The sequence below is a fragment of the Poecilia reticulata genome, linkage group LG1 (assembly GCF_000633615.1).
Source record: "Poecilia reticulata strain Guanapo linkage group LG1, Guppy_female_1.0+MT, whole genome shotgun sequence".
NCBI classification, from domain to species: Eukaryota; Metazoa; Chordata; class Actinopteri; order Cyprinodontiformes; family Poeciliidae; genus Poecilia; species Poecilia reticulata.
In genome coordinates this window covers 4,885,533-4,904,275 of record NC_024331.1, presented here as the reverse complement: position 1 = coordinate 4,904,275, position 18,743 = coordinate 4,885,533, and the positions used below count along the sequence as shown (strand labels likewise).

Sequence of the window (18,743 nt, the reverse complement as noted above, 5' to 3'; positions counted from 1 at the left end):
TACATAAGTTATCAACACAAGTAGTGGACTTACTCATTTCTGAGCCTGTTTTTTTTGACATTGTAGTTCTAGTTTTGTTTTTTTGCATTTTTATCTTAAACGTTTTATCAATAAATTAACATCTTCTTTAACTCTAAAGCATTTTGTCAACTTTTTCTTTTGTTTCCTTTCTCTGCATTTTGTTTTTCAAATTCAGATTTCTAACTTATCCAAATGATGCTTAAATACAAAAACCTCGTACTTTGCAAAAACACAAAATCTTACCAAATATTTTGGGTCTAGTTTCTTGTGAAAATATCTTCAAACACTTGAAATAGGACAAACCTAGCTTACAAGTTATTTTTTAGCCTCATGCAGAAGCTTGTTTTGTTTAATTCCTTAATATTAATTTAAAAATAAACAAACAAGTAACAATACTTGGAAAGATTGTGTTTTTCCAGTATATATCTGGTTTTGATATTGACATTTACACGCAGATGATCCTGTTTTTTTTTTGTTTGTTTTTTTTGGTCTTTTGCACCAATGGTGTGGAAATGTTATCTTGTCATTTTTCAATTAACTGAAAAGCTTACTTTGTTATTTCACAGTTCAGCACTTTTCATTTATTACAGATTATTTTATTTTCAGCTACATTGAATCTGTTTTTTTGTTTTGTTTTTAAATTCCAATCTGTCCATGCTTGTGGTTTCTTATTCCATAAGAATCACTTTTTTTTCCATCCCTGTCATTTATCATTTCATTTGTTTCTCTCCTCCTCCTCCTCTCTCCAGCCGTTGACCAACAACAATCCGTGGATGCTGCTCTACTTCATCTCGTTCCTCCTGATCGTCAGCTTCTTCGTCCTCAACATGTTCGTGGGAGTGGTCGTGGAGAACTTCCACAAGTGTCGACAGCACCAGGAAGTGGAGGAGGCGAGGCGCAGAGAGGAAAAGCGCCAGCGTCGCATGGAAAAGAAGAGGAGAAGTAAGAAAGAGAAAATTGTGGATTGACAAGTAGAGGTAGTAAATTAGGTGAGATTTTAAGAAGTGGTGAGTTTATGAAGGTGAAGGTGAGTTTATGAAGGTGAAGGTGGGGAAGGTGAAGATCTGAGCGGGGAGAAGTAGACGGCATGGGGACTGAACTGGTTTTATTTCAAATTGTCTCAAAACCGAATCCTGTTTATTTTTGATCTTTCCATTTATTTATTTTAATCCTTAATCTGACATTTTGCCATCTTGTCGTGCAGAAGCCCAGAAACTGCCTTACTATTCTTCCTACGGCCATACTCGGCTGGCCATCCATGCTCTGTGCACCAGCCACTACCTGGACCTTGTGATCACCTTTATCATCTGCATCAACGTCATCACCATGTCCCTGGAGCACTACAGCCAGCCACAGGTGAACACGCGTCTTGGTTCAGAGGGATTTTGTGGATTCTTTAGGGCGTCAGGACATCTGGTGATGATTGGCTGTTGGATCTCTTGCAAACGCTTGCTGCAGATTTCTGTCTGCTGTTTGTTTTTGATTATTTTTACTTATCTCAATAGAGTTTTCTGCTCTTCTATACCAACCCATTGTGATATAAGCACAATATGCATAAATCCATGAGAGATTTTCACTGTACAGTAATTAGAACTTTTTCAAGCTGCAATACCAATATTACAGCTTTGAGTATCGGTCGATACCGATACTGACAGAATACGATACCAGCAGGAATAATACAGATTTGATTATTTATGGGAAATATTAGAAGACATCTGATCAGGTGATATTACTCAGAGAACAATAGTCAATAACAGTAGGTATGAGAACAACCTGTAACTCAGATGAGAAGGGTATTTTATATATATTAGATGAATGGGCCAATAGGTTCGGCTAACGGAGCATGGTTGGGTGTTTAAATGACACACAAAGGCAGTTAAATGAATTTAAAGAACAACTGGCTTTAGTGACATAAACCATAAAATTGACAAACAGTTGTACAAGACACCCAATTATGAAAATAAAATTACACACAATAAAATACAAGAAATAATAATACTTGGCCAAGTGCTAGTTCTCAGTTTTAAATCTTTTGGGTGCACCCTGGTAATCTGAATTCTAAATAGTAATAGGCAACAGATTAATCAATTTCAGTTCCAATTAGGTTCAACTCAACACCGTTCACATGAGGAGAATTTCCTACACAGCAGTTTGTTATAAAGTTCCAAATAAAAACTGGTCCAAAAGGAAAGGTCAGAAATTCCAGGATTAAACAATAAGAATGAAAAATGTCAGCCAGTGGTCTCACTCATAACCAACTGTGTGTGAAGATGTGAGTGATACAGGCCTACCACACTGCGGGGTGCAGCAGGACTCCAAATGGAAAAGAAGGAATCCAGTTCTTTCTAAGCCCAGGTGGGAAGGCTCGCCATCAAAGTCACAGGAAGAATCCACCTCAGGAACAATCCAGTATAAAAAAAACCTGACCTGTCAACAGAAAGGACCAGCAGAATAATAGAATTTTATGAAGCTATCTAGCTTTAATCCTTAAATCATGTTTCTGTCGACATCATATTTGACATCAATTTGTTATCAAATAATTTGCAATAAAACAATTCTCCCTTACCTCAATGCAGTATTTCACTACATTGTCAATTTACTTTTCTGTAAATTGCAAAAGCATTTTTTTTCAAACACAATATTAAACATTACATTTTACCCAAAATCAGTAAAAGTTTACATTTGAATAATTAAATAGTTCAGATAAATATTATTCAACAAAAATGTGATCAACAGAACAAAAACCCAAATGAAAGGCACAGAATATGCTCACCGATCTCAATGCGACACGTTTGGGACAACAATAACCATATTGTGGTTATTGTTGTCCCTTGCAAGTCATCATGTAATCAGAATTCAGACCCAATCAGTCTGAATTCTGATTGGGTCCGGACTGAGACTGTGGGGCACTAGATAATGTAATAAGCATATTTTCCATGCTTTAACCTCAATAATATGTGCTTTCATCGTGAACAAAGTAAGAATACACTATAATTTAGGCTTTACCTTCAGCTGAACGGAGAACGAGATGAACTTCGAGGAAACCAGTAGCCAATAAGAGCTAACGAGGCTAACGAGTTCGCTCTTGCAGCTGTAGTCTGAATTCTGATTGGTTTAAACACACTGGAAACTAAACTTTCTATTGGCAAGGTATACCACTAGCTTCCCTAACCTCCGTTACTTAAAGAGGCATCACCATTTTATGTGGGTTACAAACCGACCCCATGTGGGTTTGCATGCAGGTTACAACTTCTGCTGGACAGAAATGCTGTAGAGGACTAAATGCTGGAGAGGACTAAATGCTGGAGAGGACTAAATGCTGGAGAGGACTGCTTCTGTTGGTGTTCTTGCATCACAGATTTTAGACACAGGCTAATATAATCCGATACTCTTTTTTCTTGGCTAATATCCAACCAATATCCAATATCAATATCGGATCAAGGCAATACTTATAGCAATCTCGAACAAATACACCAAAATGTCATAGTCTTACATAGAATCATGAAATTGCTTTTACTTAAAACAAAAAAAAAATAATATTTCTTCTGAAATGTTGGAACATATTGATTATTACAGTTGTACTAGCAGTAGACCTGGAGTATTCATGGAGGTTAGAGCCCAAAACCTCCTGAAATCTGAAAATACTTATAATTATATTAATAGCTTGAACTAAAAAATTTACGTCTGCATAGATTTTAATATTCATTAATAAACATGGACAGTGGATGCCGTCCGTGTTTATTACCACAGTAGCTAACATCCAATATTACCTTCATATCTGTCCTTAGGCATACAGCCAATCAGCACTAAGGAAAGCAAAAGGTGCTTCTGGATTGGCTGCTTTGTAAATCCCAGCCAATACCATGCCAAGCAGCAATGCACATTTGTATTTTTAGCTTCCAGAGCTGCATTTTCCTTTCAAATCCACTAAAACAATCAACTAATATGCAACTACACTCCATAGGAAAATCATCAAGTATGTGAATTCACATATACTGAACTACAAAGAAGCAGAGGTCTACTGTATGGCGTTTCTATTAGTTTACATGATGACTTGCAAGGAGTTTATTATAAAGCTTCATGTAACTGAAGTTGTTTGCAGGATATGATAGAAATTACCGAAGCTTCTTTAGCTTCTGCTTCTCTCCATCTATATGCAAATGAGATTTAATCATCATGTGTTTTCAATACCTCATTAATTGCAGAGCAGTAGCTAAAAAACAACAAAAAACAAATGTTGCGTATTTCCTCTCCAGAGTCGCATATAATTTACTTGTCTGTCTCAATTAAACTCGCCTCTATTAAGAGAGATTTTGTTGGAGATCATTTGCTCCTTCTGTCAAAACACACTCACTGAGCAACAATCCTCATAACCAGTTGAGATTATGTTTTCCTGAGTTCTCAAGTTAAAGCAATAAATAAATGAGCAGCAGAATCATATGAAACGAACAAAGAAAAAAAAGTCCAGACAGAAGACATATTAAAGTTTGCATTACTGATGCCGTTTCTGTTTTCACACTTTTCTTTTTTTCTCTTTGAACTTTTCTGCTGTCAGTCCCTTGAGACCACCCTGAAGTATTGCAACTACTTCTTCACCTCCACTTTTGTCATCGAGGCGTCTCTCAAGCTAGTGGCCTTCGGCTTCCGCCGCTTCTTCAAGGACAGGTAGACCTCCGGCTGTCTAACAGATGCCTGCTTTCTCATTTTGACTGTATCGTACATTAATGTGCTTTTTATAATCACGCTCTGCTTCTGTATATGTTAATACTGGACATGACAGTGCAGCCTAGTTTTTTTTGTTGTTTTTTTTACCATTGGCAGATTTAAGTGTAATTTTCTAATTTTACCAGCATGTTGAATGCTAACGTTTTTACAGTTCTCAGCCAGTAGCTAAAAATGATACTCAAGTAAGAGTATCACTACTTCAACATATTTCTACTCAGGTCAAAGAAAAAAGTATCCGCCCAAGAAATTACTTAAGTAAGAGTAAAAAAGTATTTGGTAAAAAAAAAAAGTCTACTCAAGTACTGAGTAATATTTTAAAAATATGTCATCAGTTGAACCAAAATATAAAGTTAAGTGGAAATTTTGGTATTTTAAGAACCAAATGACAATAAACCGTGTACATAACAGAAAAATAATGAAATCAGCCAAAAGAAAGTTTTTCCAAATCAGTTTCTTTCAATAAAAACTGATGAAACTTTAACAAAAACCGCAGGTGTGTGTCTGAGTCTGGTGAAGTTTTGTTTAAAACATGCTTGTTGTTCATTCGGTGGGTAGAGAATCCAGAAATTTTACTCAAGTAAGAGTAGAAATACTTCAAAAAAAACATTACTCAAAGTATAGTAGTAAAAATACTCCTAAAAGTACATTTTTTCAAAAATGTTACTCAAGTAAATGTAACTAGTTAGTACCCAACTCTGTGTATGAACTCCTGAAAGCATCACTCATGTGATCATAGACTGCTGGGCAGCTTCTTAATCTGTTGATTTTTGTGTCTTTTTGTCTCGTTATGAAAAACCTGAAGCCAAAGTTTCATTTCTCGTCTGTCCACTTCCAGCAGCAGAAAAGCCCCAAAGTTACGACGCTGCCAGCCTTCACAGTTGGAATAATATTCTTGGGCTTGTGCAAGCTTCTCTGTTTCTCCTCCAAATGTAAATGGTCATTAGGAAATGTTTCCCAGATCTGAGATCTTTGTCCCCAAGAGGATTTGTCAATTGTAATCTGGCTTCTTATCCTTGCATGATGAACCAAATGCCATTTTATATTTTATATTTTTTCTGTAGCAAATATTACGGATTCAGTTTATCGCTAACATTTTGTCTTTAAATACTGCTCCCATCTGCACACTGGTCTGTTTGCAAATATCACTCAGAAGTTGGCAACGTTTATGCACAGTTGAAACCACTGAATAAAAAAATACAAACACTTTTTTTCTCAGTCTTCTGCCAAAGTTTGACCCAACTCATACAGTTTAAAACATACTGACCACTGACCCATCTATATAAGCTTTTGAATTTGAGGAAAGTTGCATATATATATATATATATATATATATATATATATATATAATTGCCTTGATCAAGTTTTCTGGAATTTAGCAAATGGAAATAATTTTGGTCATTCTAACTGAGCAAACAAGAAAAGTTTGGTCTGGTTTAACATCACATGGTTAGAAAGAAAATGGGTTTGTGTCTTTTTATTTAGTGTATGTAAATATTTGGCTTCTACTGCAGATAATGTGTGTGTGTCTAATCTACCTAGCAGTGCTTACAGTAGTTACTCATCTTAAGAAAATGCAAATAAGGTGAATTTGTGGCCAAATTATTTGAGACTATACTTTCAATTAGCTATTAGCATCTCCATTCCATTATTGTTATTAATATTAATGACAGCACCAGCCTTTCAAGTTATGGCCAAATGGTAGCAATTCATCTGCCGGGTTAGAAAGTCAAGCAAATTGCGCAACAAGTTCATACAAAGCATTAATATTCATTGCAAAATTAGTATAATTTGGGCTTTTTGTTTGTGAATTCCTAAATTTCAGAGCTACACACTTAATTAGGCAAATCTCTGCTCCTTTTTTTGTCTGATTAATGTCTAATTTAACATCTCGGATATTAGAGCTTTTGTTGTGTGTGTGTGTGCGTGCGTGCGTGCGTGCGTGCGTGCGTGTGTGTGCAGGTGGAATCAGCTGGACTTGGCTATCGTTCTGCTGTCGGTGATGGGCATCACTCTGGAGGAGATCGAGATCAACGCCTCCCTTCCCATCAACCCCACCATCATCAGGATCATGAGGGTGCTCCGGATAGCGCGAGGTAATTCCCCGAATAGTCGATGCAACAACAACAACAACAAAAAGCACAAAGACAACAAACGCTTCATACCTCAAGCAGCTGCATCACTTGTATACAGTAGCTGCCTCTGTTGCTGCTAAATAAAGCCGATTTATTAGTGGTTTTAAATGTCTCCCGTTTGGCACTTTGCTTCCTCATATTTAGAGGAAATTAAAGCAGACCCCCGTCGGGGCTTACAGTGTACTTTAACTTCACACTGAAGAGGATGAAGTCTAATCACATCAATCATGTATAATCCTCACCCGTTTATGTTCACCCTTTGCCCTCCGCTGGGTTGCTGAGGGACTGCTGAGAGGACCCGCGGGTAATATGCTAATTACTTTGCAACAGCTAGCTGTAATTTGGAAGCAAGAGGGGCATTTGACCGTGCCAGGACTACAAGTGACTTATAGTCTTTTTTTTATGCTCTGAACTCTGGAAAAACCTTCCTTGACTTCTGAAAATGACACAGAAAATATTTAAAGTTTATGTTATTTTCTGTATTATGACTAAACTATTATTATTCTGTCTTGTGCCACCGTTTTGTGTTTCTGTCTGTTAATAGAATGTTACACGTTTTGTTGAAGAGAATATAAATGTGATTGACTAATATGGTTTGAAAATGCACTCTGCAATGTTAAAGAGCTCCACTTTTGTCTACATTTTGTGAAGGAGACAGATGCGCTCATGTCCTCTTCAGAGGTTTCCATGTTGTTTTCTTCAGTGGTTCTTGATGCAGCGCCACCACAGGCAAGGAGGGGAACAGGTTGCTCATAGGACTTGGTTTGTTGGATGCATTGCGGTGTGAAAGCGAACCACAGCAGCTGAAAATGCAACAAAATATGTTTGGTCCCCAATCGCATTGAGTCTACCGGGTGTGAAAACACCGTGTAACAATAAAAGAAACCCTATTCTGCAAAAATATTTTTTCTTTCTGTGCATTGTTATTAATTCTGGCATTATTTTTCCATGTAGTTTTTGCTATGATGTTTCAGTTAATTTTTTTTTTCTATCTCTGGACTCATCAAACATCACAATCATCTCAAACAGTTTTGTCTTATGTAAGCAGAGCACAGCTGACTAAAGCTCCCATATTTCCGGCCGTCGAGCACACAGCCAAACAAACACAGAGCCTTGACATTATAGCTCTGCCAAGCCCAGCCGCCCCTGCCAGGGACCCAAGACTAATATTGAAGTCATCATTTACAGACATAATATTGAAATCCTCTGCAGCAAGCCATTCACACAGGCTCCACCAATCTGAGAGCAAACACAAAACTTCAGATTTGGAATCCCTTCTCTGGGACAGAGCCGGGGATGTTTGGATTTTAGGATCTGAGCTGCTTACATTAAGGTTTTACATGGACCGGCAGCGGCATTTTTGATCCGATCGCCACAATATGAGCCAAGAAAGGAGATGAGCAACCAGATATTTTATGTAAACATAAATGTGATGACACCTTTTCAGTTTCTCCTCTGGATAAGATGTAAATGTATTAATTTGCCACATCCTTTAGACCAAAGTTGAATCTCTCCTTCTGGGCTTTTAACAGAAGATTACTATGGGGCAATGACAAAATAAAATGTATATTACTGCACACCAATAACAATTAAACTGCCTTTAATTGTTATTTATTGCTATCTATTGGCATATCAACCTTTATCTTGTAATTATTAAGCACAACTAGTTTTTTTAAATGACCGAATTCTGCCATAAATATGTTTTCAGTACCCAACTACTGTACTCGCTTTAAATAAACTGTAAGCGTGGATTTTATTACATGTTGCATCTGATCAGAATGAGCTATTGTTAAATGCATAGGAGAAGTGTAAAGAAAATGGTGTTTCTGCTGTAATAACACAAAAAGTGTAATTAATTCAAACATTTTGATACACCAAACTATTTTAGTGTCGCAAATTGACAGTGCTGAGTGTTAATATTTATCCAAAGATCAGTTTGTATTGAATCTCCAGACATTTACCACACATGTTGCCTCATAGAACGTTTTTTTTAAGCGTGTTTGGGCCTGTTTGCATTTTGGAAAATGTCTTTGAATGTCGACAGGTCTGCCATTGATCTGGATTTCTCCAGAAGAATTTCTACCAGGCCAATTCACACTAACAGCCGCTTCGTTCGGCTCACCTCTTCTCTCTTTGCAGTGGAGGACGGTTGTTTACAACGCAGGCTATATCCGCTAAGCTTCCGAGCGTCAAACTAGCATATCACCGACACGTCCAAACTTTAGCGATTGGGTCAAATTTAACAGAGTCCACGCCACCAGGAAGCAATCGTTTCTCAACGTTGGAGGGTCCAAGAGGACGAAGTGAGGCGTAGAACAAGGGAGCTGTGTTTCACCAGGCTAGCATCAATCCACACAGCTTAGCTTTTCCAAATCCTAACTCGTATTGACATCTAGTGCTGATACGTTTCACTTTGAAGTAATTAATTTTAAAAATGATTTGCCATTTTTAGCATTGAGTAATTTGTGTTTAATGAATGCTTATGCTAGATAGCGGTTATTTAATGGGTATAAAGTGCTACAGTGTATATCTATTATTTTTGTTCGTTAGTTCCAAGGAGTAGCATGAACTCTTTTGTAAAAGTAAAGTATTTTAGAATACAGCACTTCATGACTGCAGTCTTTGTAAAAAGATATTCAGTGCATTAAAAAAAAATCTGTCTTTATGTTTGAATTAGAATCATAAAACAATTTACATTTCTATAAAAACTTTAGCAATAGAATATTTATCTTTGTAAACACACATCCATATCCCTGTTATCTGTGGAGCAGTACGCATCTCCAGTGATGCACATGTGGATTTCTCTCCAGCAGCGTCCGTGTTCCTTCAGAAATTGGACGCCTGGGAACAGCGGAGGGTCTCCTGCGTGGCGTCCAGAAACACATTCCCCCTCTATTGATCATTTCTCTCGCTCTCTCTCGTGTTGCCTGTCAGTCTCTAATGTGTCTTGATTACTCACCTCTGTTTTAGGCAGGACTTTTTTTCCCAGTTTTCTGTTTCACCGGTTTTTTTTTTTCTTTCGATACCTGAACTGCATTGCCTTTCAAGCTTGTCCGTGGCGTTTGGAAAATCTACCAAAATTGGATGGTTTGTCCTGTGGCCAAACTTCTCTTATCGTCTGCCATCTCTTCCCAGTGCTGAAATTACTGAAAATGGCAACTGGCATGAGGGCCCTGCTGGACACAGTGGTCCAGGCTCTTCCTCAGGTATGTCTCATCACACACGCACGCGCACGCACGCACGCACACACACACACACACACCCACACACACACACACACACACACGCACCTCGCAGTATCTTCCCTTAGCTTATTGCGAGGACACCTAGGAGCTAATTAACATTTGCTAAATGATAAACGACCAGAAACTGTGACTGGTCCCAGAGAATTACTGACTTTCAGGAAGTCAGGTTATGGCAAAGTTCTTCTCCCTAATGCCATGAAAATCTGTCTTCGGCCTTTTTATCTGAATTTTTGGGAAATAAAGGAACTCGTGTTGCACAAAGTTAAGGGTTTTATTCCCAAAGCTATTAATAAGACGAGCAGCTGAAGATTTTGTGCTCCTTCAGTACACAAAGACTCGGCACTCAAGCATTTCCTTCATTTTCATGTGCTGTTAAGTATGAAAGTATGTGAACAATGGCTGGATTTTAGTCCTGTTAGCTTCACTGAGACGTGTAAGGTTAGAACTTTATTGGACATTGGTTTCCAGTGCTGACTTTTAGCTTCAACAAAGGAGTGTTCAAATAAAATATGAAAAAAGACGGAAGAATCACAGAACCACAGCTGGCGAGAGCGTAAACATACCTGCTTAAAGGGGCGGTGTTATGCTAAATTGACCTTGAAGTCATTGTCGTCGTCTTGAAAATGAAGAGCAGCTCTCCCAGCTCCTTCAGACTAGCCAGCACCAATTAGCAAACACTGTGCATCTACTGAACTCATTATACGAGCTAATATTCTGTACAACACTGGCAAAAACATTGCTAAAGGGTTAACAGAGGAGCCATGTTGTGAAGGTGGAGTATTGGAAATAGCAGGACTTTCTTAAAGAGACAGAGGCCTAATTTCAGTGCCTTCAATTACAAAGTTAAATTTCTTTGAAGTCATATCTGATTAACATACAGTATTTTTATAGTTCCTTGTTTGTGCTATAAAGTGATTCTGTGTGGCTGAAAACACATAACGCTGTCCCTTTAAGTAGGTTATTTAAAAAAACAAATCTAAAACCTTTTTCAACAGATCTTCCTTTTTTATTTATTTGAATCATTTAATCTTTTTCATTTGCATTAATCCTTCACACCATCTGTGTTCTCTGCTGTCTCCAGGGCGTTTCCCTGTGTATCGGGAAAAGCTTCATTCCGTTTCCAAATCATCATCAATTTATGAAGCGCTCTTAGCACAACAGATTAAGTAATAACAGATGATATCAGTCTCACTTTACATCTAATAGTGAGAAAGCACCCGGGTTTCAGCTGTATGTGTTTATCAAGTATCTTCAAATTTAACAGTGTGTATAGAGTCATACATGAAAAGGTGGATGGTGTGTGTGAGGAACTGCCTCCTGAATGGAGACTCAGTGGTCTAACTCCTGGTTTCTTCCTGATTAAAAGTCAGTGTTTTTGGGGAATGGATCTGAATATTTGGCTGATTGAAGAAAAAACAAATGTACATGATGTATATTTTAGAAATTCCAAGTTCTTCCCACATTTTTCAACGACCTAGAAATGTTTGTATAAATTATATAAGTATCTCTCAAAAGATAATCAATGTAAACTGGGCAGGTTTGGAACCCCTAAACGTTCCTAATGCAACATAATGCATGTTGGTACAAAGTTTATTTTAAACTTATATTTTCTATTATCTGCACATAACAGATGTTGCAATTTTATATCAGATTGGTAATTGTCAATATGTGACACAATGCTATTCCACTTTACAATCGAACAAAATGACATATCAAGACTTTTGATTATTAGTAGAAAATAAGTGACTCATAGTTATTCCCTGCCTTTCAAACTGGCACTACTGTTATTTGAATTTTTTTTATCCAAGTACTTTTGTAATGAGATCTTGCCTGGATACAAAACTGTTGTGATAATTAGGAAAAACAGATGCTTATTTATTAAAATTGCTTCCCCAGAAGTGCCACTAATGCCGTTAGAGTGTAGAAGGTGATGAAGACAAAAAACCAGCAGGTGCTCCATCATAGCTGCCGATCAATTTTATTTTATTTTTTCCGTGCTAATGAGGGACTAAAAAGATGCCTGCAGAGATAAATTACATCAAATTTTCAAGATGGGAATATAAACTCCCAAAACCAAGCGTTAAAAAATATATACTTCTTTTCTTCTAATAGTGGCAAAATAGGAGGACATGTCATTATTCTTTCTCTGTGTCTCTCTGAAGTGTGATCAGCTTTTCTGCAGATAACATAAAACTTACATTTGGTCCTTTGTCTCCTTTCTCAAACACTGTGGAGCCATGTATTTCTGCTTTTTCTTGTTTTTGAATGCATTAAAAATGCCTAATGGAACTGGAGTTGTTTCTCCTTAAAACAGCTCTTTATGGAAGATGCCACTAATGGACTCAGGTGTTCACCAAATTTTCTCTTTCAAAGTTTTTTTTTCTTTCTTGTTATTAGTATATCATTTTAACAGCAGCCTTTCTCTAATGCATTAAGGCAAATTTCCACAAAAATACTTTTTGTCCAACGTGTTAGCTCTCCTTTCATTATGTTCCTCAATTTGTGTGACAGAAGATTGGACCAAAGGGAATTACAAACACAGGGCATCACAAAAAAAAACTTTAAAAAAATACATTACAGAGATTTACCTTTAATATAGCTGGCCATGTCAGAAGCCATGTCTCCAATATTCACTTAAAGTCAGTTAATTCAGTATTCTTCAAAAAGGATAAATTACATGTTCCCATTGTCATTTTCCTTAAAACATCACCACTGGACATATATGTATAAAAATCTCACAGCATTATGATGCTAACACAACAGTTTTCAGCAAAAACATGCAGTCATGTTCAGTAAGTCAGAATACTGGGTCCAACGAGGCTAGTTTGTCAGATTAAAAGATGTTTTGAAAATGCTTTCCATTGAGCGCATATTTCTGTTTTAGAAATGTTATTGATATGATGTAGTAATCTAATCTTAAAGTTGTGCTTTCATCACCTGTAAACAAAGAGATATGATATTTAACAGAAATATGATATTTAACAGAAATAAAGGCTGCAAAACCTCCGTCTGTGTGTAATTAATCTACATAATGTGTTTCACTCAGTAAATTGAGTTGCTGAAATAAACATCAAATTTCAAATGTATTAATTGTGATTATATAACGTGACCTTATTGTTTGTATTTATTATCAAAAAGCATCAATTGTGGCAGAAATCAACAATGATTATCAGTTCTGAAATCTATTAGCTGTATTTTGATCGACCTGATCAGAAACACACACGGACTTTAGTTGTAGTTTTTAAAGAGGCGGTAGGTACCATTTTCCAGGCACATACAGTAGCATTTTAAAGCACAATAAAGTATCATCTTGATTTGTGAGACGCCAGATTATGTGATATTTTTGTAATAAACAGACCTAAACGTTTAACTGAGAGCCATAGAAAATCAACTACATTGTAGCTGTTGATAATTTTTTTTCCCAATTTTAAAGTAAATTTTAGTCGAAAACATTATAATAATGTGTAAAGCTATGTTCCCATTATGAATGCAAGAGTCTTGGTTTTGTTGGGCTTAGATTTATATACAGTTGGTACACTGTAACCGCATAATTAAAAAAGTTTGCTCAAAGAAAAAGCTGACCAGTGTAGGTGTGCTAGCAACAGGAACAAGCTGTTTGCTTTTGTACCTTCAGCTAGTCACTCACTAGCTTCTATGCATTATCGGTGTTGAGCAGTTTTACAGCACCGTGTTTTGTTTTCATTCTCTTGCCAAAGGAATGAAAGGATCACATCGGTTTGAGTTACTTGCCTCAAACTGCTGAGGGCTTTCCGCGTTTACCTCTCCCAGTAGCTTAGTGCTACTTTCATCTTCTCTTCCTACCACGGTTCTCTTTCATCCTTTCCTTGAGTGACGACTGTACATGTTATTGTTTCCTCATCGACAATCACTTTATTTTCCTACCTCAAAGATTAGCACAGTTACATATTATTCAGAAGCTCCCCACCGGCTTCTCTGTGAAGCGACTTAGCTAATGGTGTGCTGCTAGCGCCCGCCATTGCACCCCAGGGGGGGGTTCCTTATCCATTTGCTTTGCATATCTCCCCTTGGAAATGCTAAGTAACCTTACAAGGATGAATTTCCAGGCAATTTATTTCTCTGTGAAGTAAAGTGATTTGCCTTGACACACCAGAGTGTGACTGCCTACATAATAAGCCTGTGCTTAGATTGTTAGCATTTACTTTGGGTCTTATGAAACATGCTTCTTTTTGTTTTGTTTTTCTATTCAGAAGTATGATAATAAGCTTAATAATGAATAAACTGAAGCAAATAAAGTTTAGTTTGTCTATATATCCAGTGCCAGAGCTTTACCCATGAGGATAAAACATAATTATGATTATAGTAATCATAATAAAGATTTAGAAACGTGTAGAGTGTTAAAGTGGCAGTATTATGTAAAAATGACTTTTTAACTTTACGTTGTGTTATGTTTTTCCCTTATCAAAAACATACCTGGATTGTTGTCCTCATTCTTTCATGCATGCTTGAGAAATCATTTAATCTCCATGGCAACCATTCAGCTGTGCAAAACATGTGGGTGGACCTCGCCCCACCTTTGAGACGAAGCTCCTCAGAGCTGCAGTTTCCAAGCTTCTAAGCTTCTGCCTCACAGAGCCGCCCTCTCCCACCCAGCTCCTTCAGACTAGCCAGCAGCAAATAGCAAACACCTGGTGGAACAGCACATCTGCTGAGCTCATTATGCGAGATATGTCTCTGTGCATCGCTGCAAAAAAATATTGTTAAAGGGCTAATAGAGGAGCCATGTTGTGATGACTTCCTGAAGGCGGAGTTTCAAAGTCAAATTTGTTTTAAGTCATATCTGACATATACAGCATTCTGAAGGTAACATAGTTACTTGATTGTACTATAAAATGATAGCATGTGACTGGAAAACGCAGCCCTTTTAGCATAAATATTTAAGCAAATACTGAAATAAAGTAAGATGTTTCTGTATGACTGGTAAGAAAATACATATTTCTAGATATAAGGATCATGCATATCAAACTTTGACATTCACAGTCTATTATTTAAAGTTCAGCCTGGTTTAGCTGAGATGGCAATGTGATATGTGATATGTTTTGTGCTTCAGGTGGGAAACCTAGGCTTGCTCTTCATGTTGCTGTTTTTCATCTATGCTGCTCTTGGAGTGGAGCTTTTTGGCGAGCTCGGTATGTGCTTGAGTTAATATTTTTTGCACAAAATGGAAAAAACGTACTTTTTATTGAAGTTCTCTGTGATATTACTCCACATGATCTTATGAGAGCCCCAACATGGCGTCTGTTCTTTCCTCTTTTTTCTCTTCTCATCACCTCTCTCTTCTAGTGTGTAACGCTGACTACCCTTGCGAGGGAATGAGCCGCCACGCCACATTTGAAAACTTTGGAATGGCTTTTCTTACACTCTTCCAAGTATCAACAGGTGACAACTGGAATGGCATCATGAAGGTACGACTTCAGTTAAAAGTTTAGTTAAAACTTCAACATTTTAACGAAAAGATGAGTGAAATTCTGAATATTTTCTTAAAGGGGCAGTTTTATGTAAAATCAACTTTTTTGAGCTTTACATCATGTTGTAATATTATTCCCTCAACAAAAAAACATACCTGGTGTGTTGCTTTGATTGTTGCATGCATTTATGGGGAATCCCTTAATCTCCTCCTCTCAACTCCTTCAGACTAGTCAGCAGCAATTAGCAAACACCTGGTGGAGCTGAGCTTATTCTGTGAGCTACTTTTCAATGAAACGCTGGTAAAAAAAAAAAAAAAAAAAAAAGTCAAGCACTTAGTAGAGGAATATTGTAATGATGTACTGAAGTGTCAGAAAGAGCAAGAGCTTCTTAAAGAGATAGAGGCCCAATTTCACATCCTTAAATTTCAAAGTCAATTTTTAAAAAATCATATTAGATATATGTGGCATTTTTATTATAAGTGAACGTAGCTAGTAACTTAATTGTGATGAAAATGACTCTTTGTGCTTGGAACGTATATAATACTGTTCCTTTAAAATTCCCAATCCACGCAACTACTTAAAATTTACGTAAAATCATACAATTTTTCCTAAGTTTTAAGTATTTCCAGTTCTGCAGTCATTCTTTATAAATGATTAGGTGTCTAAACCAACTTGTCACATGTCCTGTTGGTTTCTTCGTGTCCCTCTTATTATTAGGACACTCTGAGGGAGTGCCCACAGCATCTCCCGGGCACCGACTACGGCTGCCACACCGGGCTGCAGTTCATCTCCCCGCTGTACTTCGTGTCGTTTGTGCTCACGGCTCAGTTCGTCCTGATCAACGTGGTCGTCGCCGTGCTCATGAAGCACTTGGACGACTCCAACAAGGAGGCGCAGGAGGACGCGGAGATGGACGCGGAAATTGAACTGGAGCTGGCTCAGGGGGGCCTCTGCTGCATGATGGGAAACATCGGCGCCATCGCCGGGGCAACGGGTGGGGCTGCAACCGCGGCAGGGATGGGCGGGGTGGCTGCGGGGACGGTTGGGGGTCTGGGCGGCGGAGTAACGGCGCCGCTTCAAGACGGAACAGGAGGAGGAGGAGGCGGCTCGGCTCACGACGGACACGCCCACCCGCGATGTCGGCTCTACTCGCCGTCTCAAGTAAGTGGAATATCAGGCAATCAAGAAAACGATCGCTACACTTTGACTTTAAACATGCTGATTGGAGCTCTTTAAGGAGAAGCTCGGCTTAATCACTTTGCAATCTTGCAGTTCAGAATACATTAACTTTGATCACATCTCTGCTTAACATCTGCATCCAGATGACTCAGAGGGAAACATATGGAACTTTTTCAGTTTTTCCTCAACATGTGGCTTCATAGAGTCCGTCCGGATGTGTTTGTGTTGTGTTTTTGTGGAATAGGTGGTCATGATGGTAATTAGGTTGCATTTTTCTTCAATTTTAATAGAATACTTCATAGGATGCAATAGAATAAAACAGTAGAGAATGGTGTTTTTAGTTGGTGTAGTAGTGCTTAAACCTGCTATATGTTACTTTTATGAAAAAATATATATTTTTACCTGTTTGTAAAAATTTGTATATTTTTACAAATATATATATTTCTAAATATATATAACTGTCATGTCTACCATGTCAATCACTAAGTCATGACAGTAAAATATGAGACAGATGATCTGTGAAAAAAATTGAGCTCCTCTGCCAATAAGAGCCAGGAGGACTGTCAATCATCCTAGTGCATGCACTGCTCACAACCTTCTCCTGCGCTACATGACATGACTGCTAACGCATGTCTACTGATGACGGTGGATAAACAGTTTTTCCAGTTTGGTAATTTTCCCCATTTGCACATTTAGCAGCATGTACACAAGCTTGATTGGCAGCGCTACGCCACTCCTCTTGGCTCTGATTGGTCGCTTTTGGTCTGGAGTGGTGTAGTTCTTCAGATGGCAATGCCAACACAGGGAGGAGGAATGAGCTTTTCACAGATTATCCGACTCAAAGCGTACCATCATGACATGGTAACAGTTTGAACAAATATGTAAAATAAACATATTTTTTATAAAAGTTACATACTGCAGCTTTAAATAGGTTGTTAACTGTGCAATTTCTGATCGGATTATTCTGTTCTGGTAATAATGCAGCCGGAGTTGCTTATATTGATATGAAACACATATGACCTACTTGAGCAGATACGATATGAAGACACAAGGCGATGCTGGAAGCCACACAGAGGACCCCTGCTCACAGATTTACCATGATATTAAATAGCTGCTGTCTCTGTTGTTCTAAAAATACCACCAGCGGACGCTCCGCCTATGTTGACTTTCATTCCTCAGCCGCCTGATTCATGCTATCATAATCATACCAGTGTAAAATTATAAGCCCTCTGGAAAATGGGAAGAGGTACTTTGAGAAGGTTGTCAGAAAATTCGAAACAAAGGAAGTAAATGAACTGAAAAAGTCAGTGTGCAAATAAACGGGAAGGAGTGAAAACGGAAGAAAGAAAGAAGAAACACTGGGAAGGAAGCAATGCTTTGCATTCGAGGGGAAAAAAAGCGATGAAGGGGTTGTTGAAGTAGATGAATGAGTAGGAAAAGAAAAGAGTGCATAAAGGTTCTCGATGTACCAGAAGAGCAGCCTGTGCTTAAAAATTTGAGATGAAATTATCAGAATTTGATATCCCTGGAGTCTGTGAAGCTTTAAACTGTCTGCTTTAGTTTTATAATGCAGTGGTCCCCAACCCCCGGTCCAGGGACACGTACCGGTCCGTGGACCACTTGGTACCAGGCTGCGCAAAAAATAAATATTTCCATTTTACGTATTATTTCAGTGTGGAGGATCTTTTATTTTGAAAATCCTTTACCGGACTCTCTCGGTTACTTGCGCACCAACATTGAGCCCACAAGCAACAAAATGAGTAAGTAAGAAACAGATCAGATGTCTTTGGAAAGTTTCTTTGCAAAGGGGAAAAGACCCAGAGAAGAGACAGGAGAATGGATTTATCCCGGACCGGTAGGTGAGTCCCACATTACAAGCCGCTTTGCGTAACATGCAGTGACCGGCTGCTAATGAGGTGCACTTGATTTGGAGGTGACTGTTTTTTCATAGTTAACATTTTTAACTGAATAAACATAATAAACATATATAATAA

General features: G+C 37.9%; 1 protein-coding gene across 5 annotated transcripts in view; it reads left to right on the top strand.

Moving 5' to 3' along the window:
• The window catches only part of LOC103479941 (voltage-dependent T-type calcium channel subunit alpha-1I-like), a 200,969-nt gene that overhangs the window by 165,940 nt on the left and 16,286 nt on the right, over nt 1-18,743 (top strand). For all 5 annotated transcript variants that reach the window (XM_008434689.2, XM_008434762.2, XM_008434828.2 and 2 more), the window contains 8 exons: nt 771-963; nt 1,226-1,377; nt 4,577-4,686; nt 6,706-6,839; nt 10,014-10,084; nt 15,213-15,291; nt 15,446-15,567; nt 16,288-16,731. In XM_008434689.2, coding sequence (XP_008432911.1) covers nt 771-963; nt 1,226-1,377; nt 4,577-4,686; nt 6,706-6,839; nt 10,014-10,084; nt 15,213-15,291; nt 15,446-15,567; nt 16,288-16,731 — 1,305 coding nt within the window. The remainder of the gene's footprint in view (nt 1-770; nt 964-1,225; nt 1,378-4,576; nt 4,687-6,705; nt 6,840-10,013; nt 10,085-15,212; nt 15,292-15,445; nt 15,568-16,287; nt 16,732-18,743) is intronic.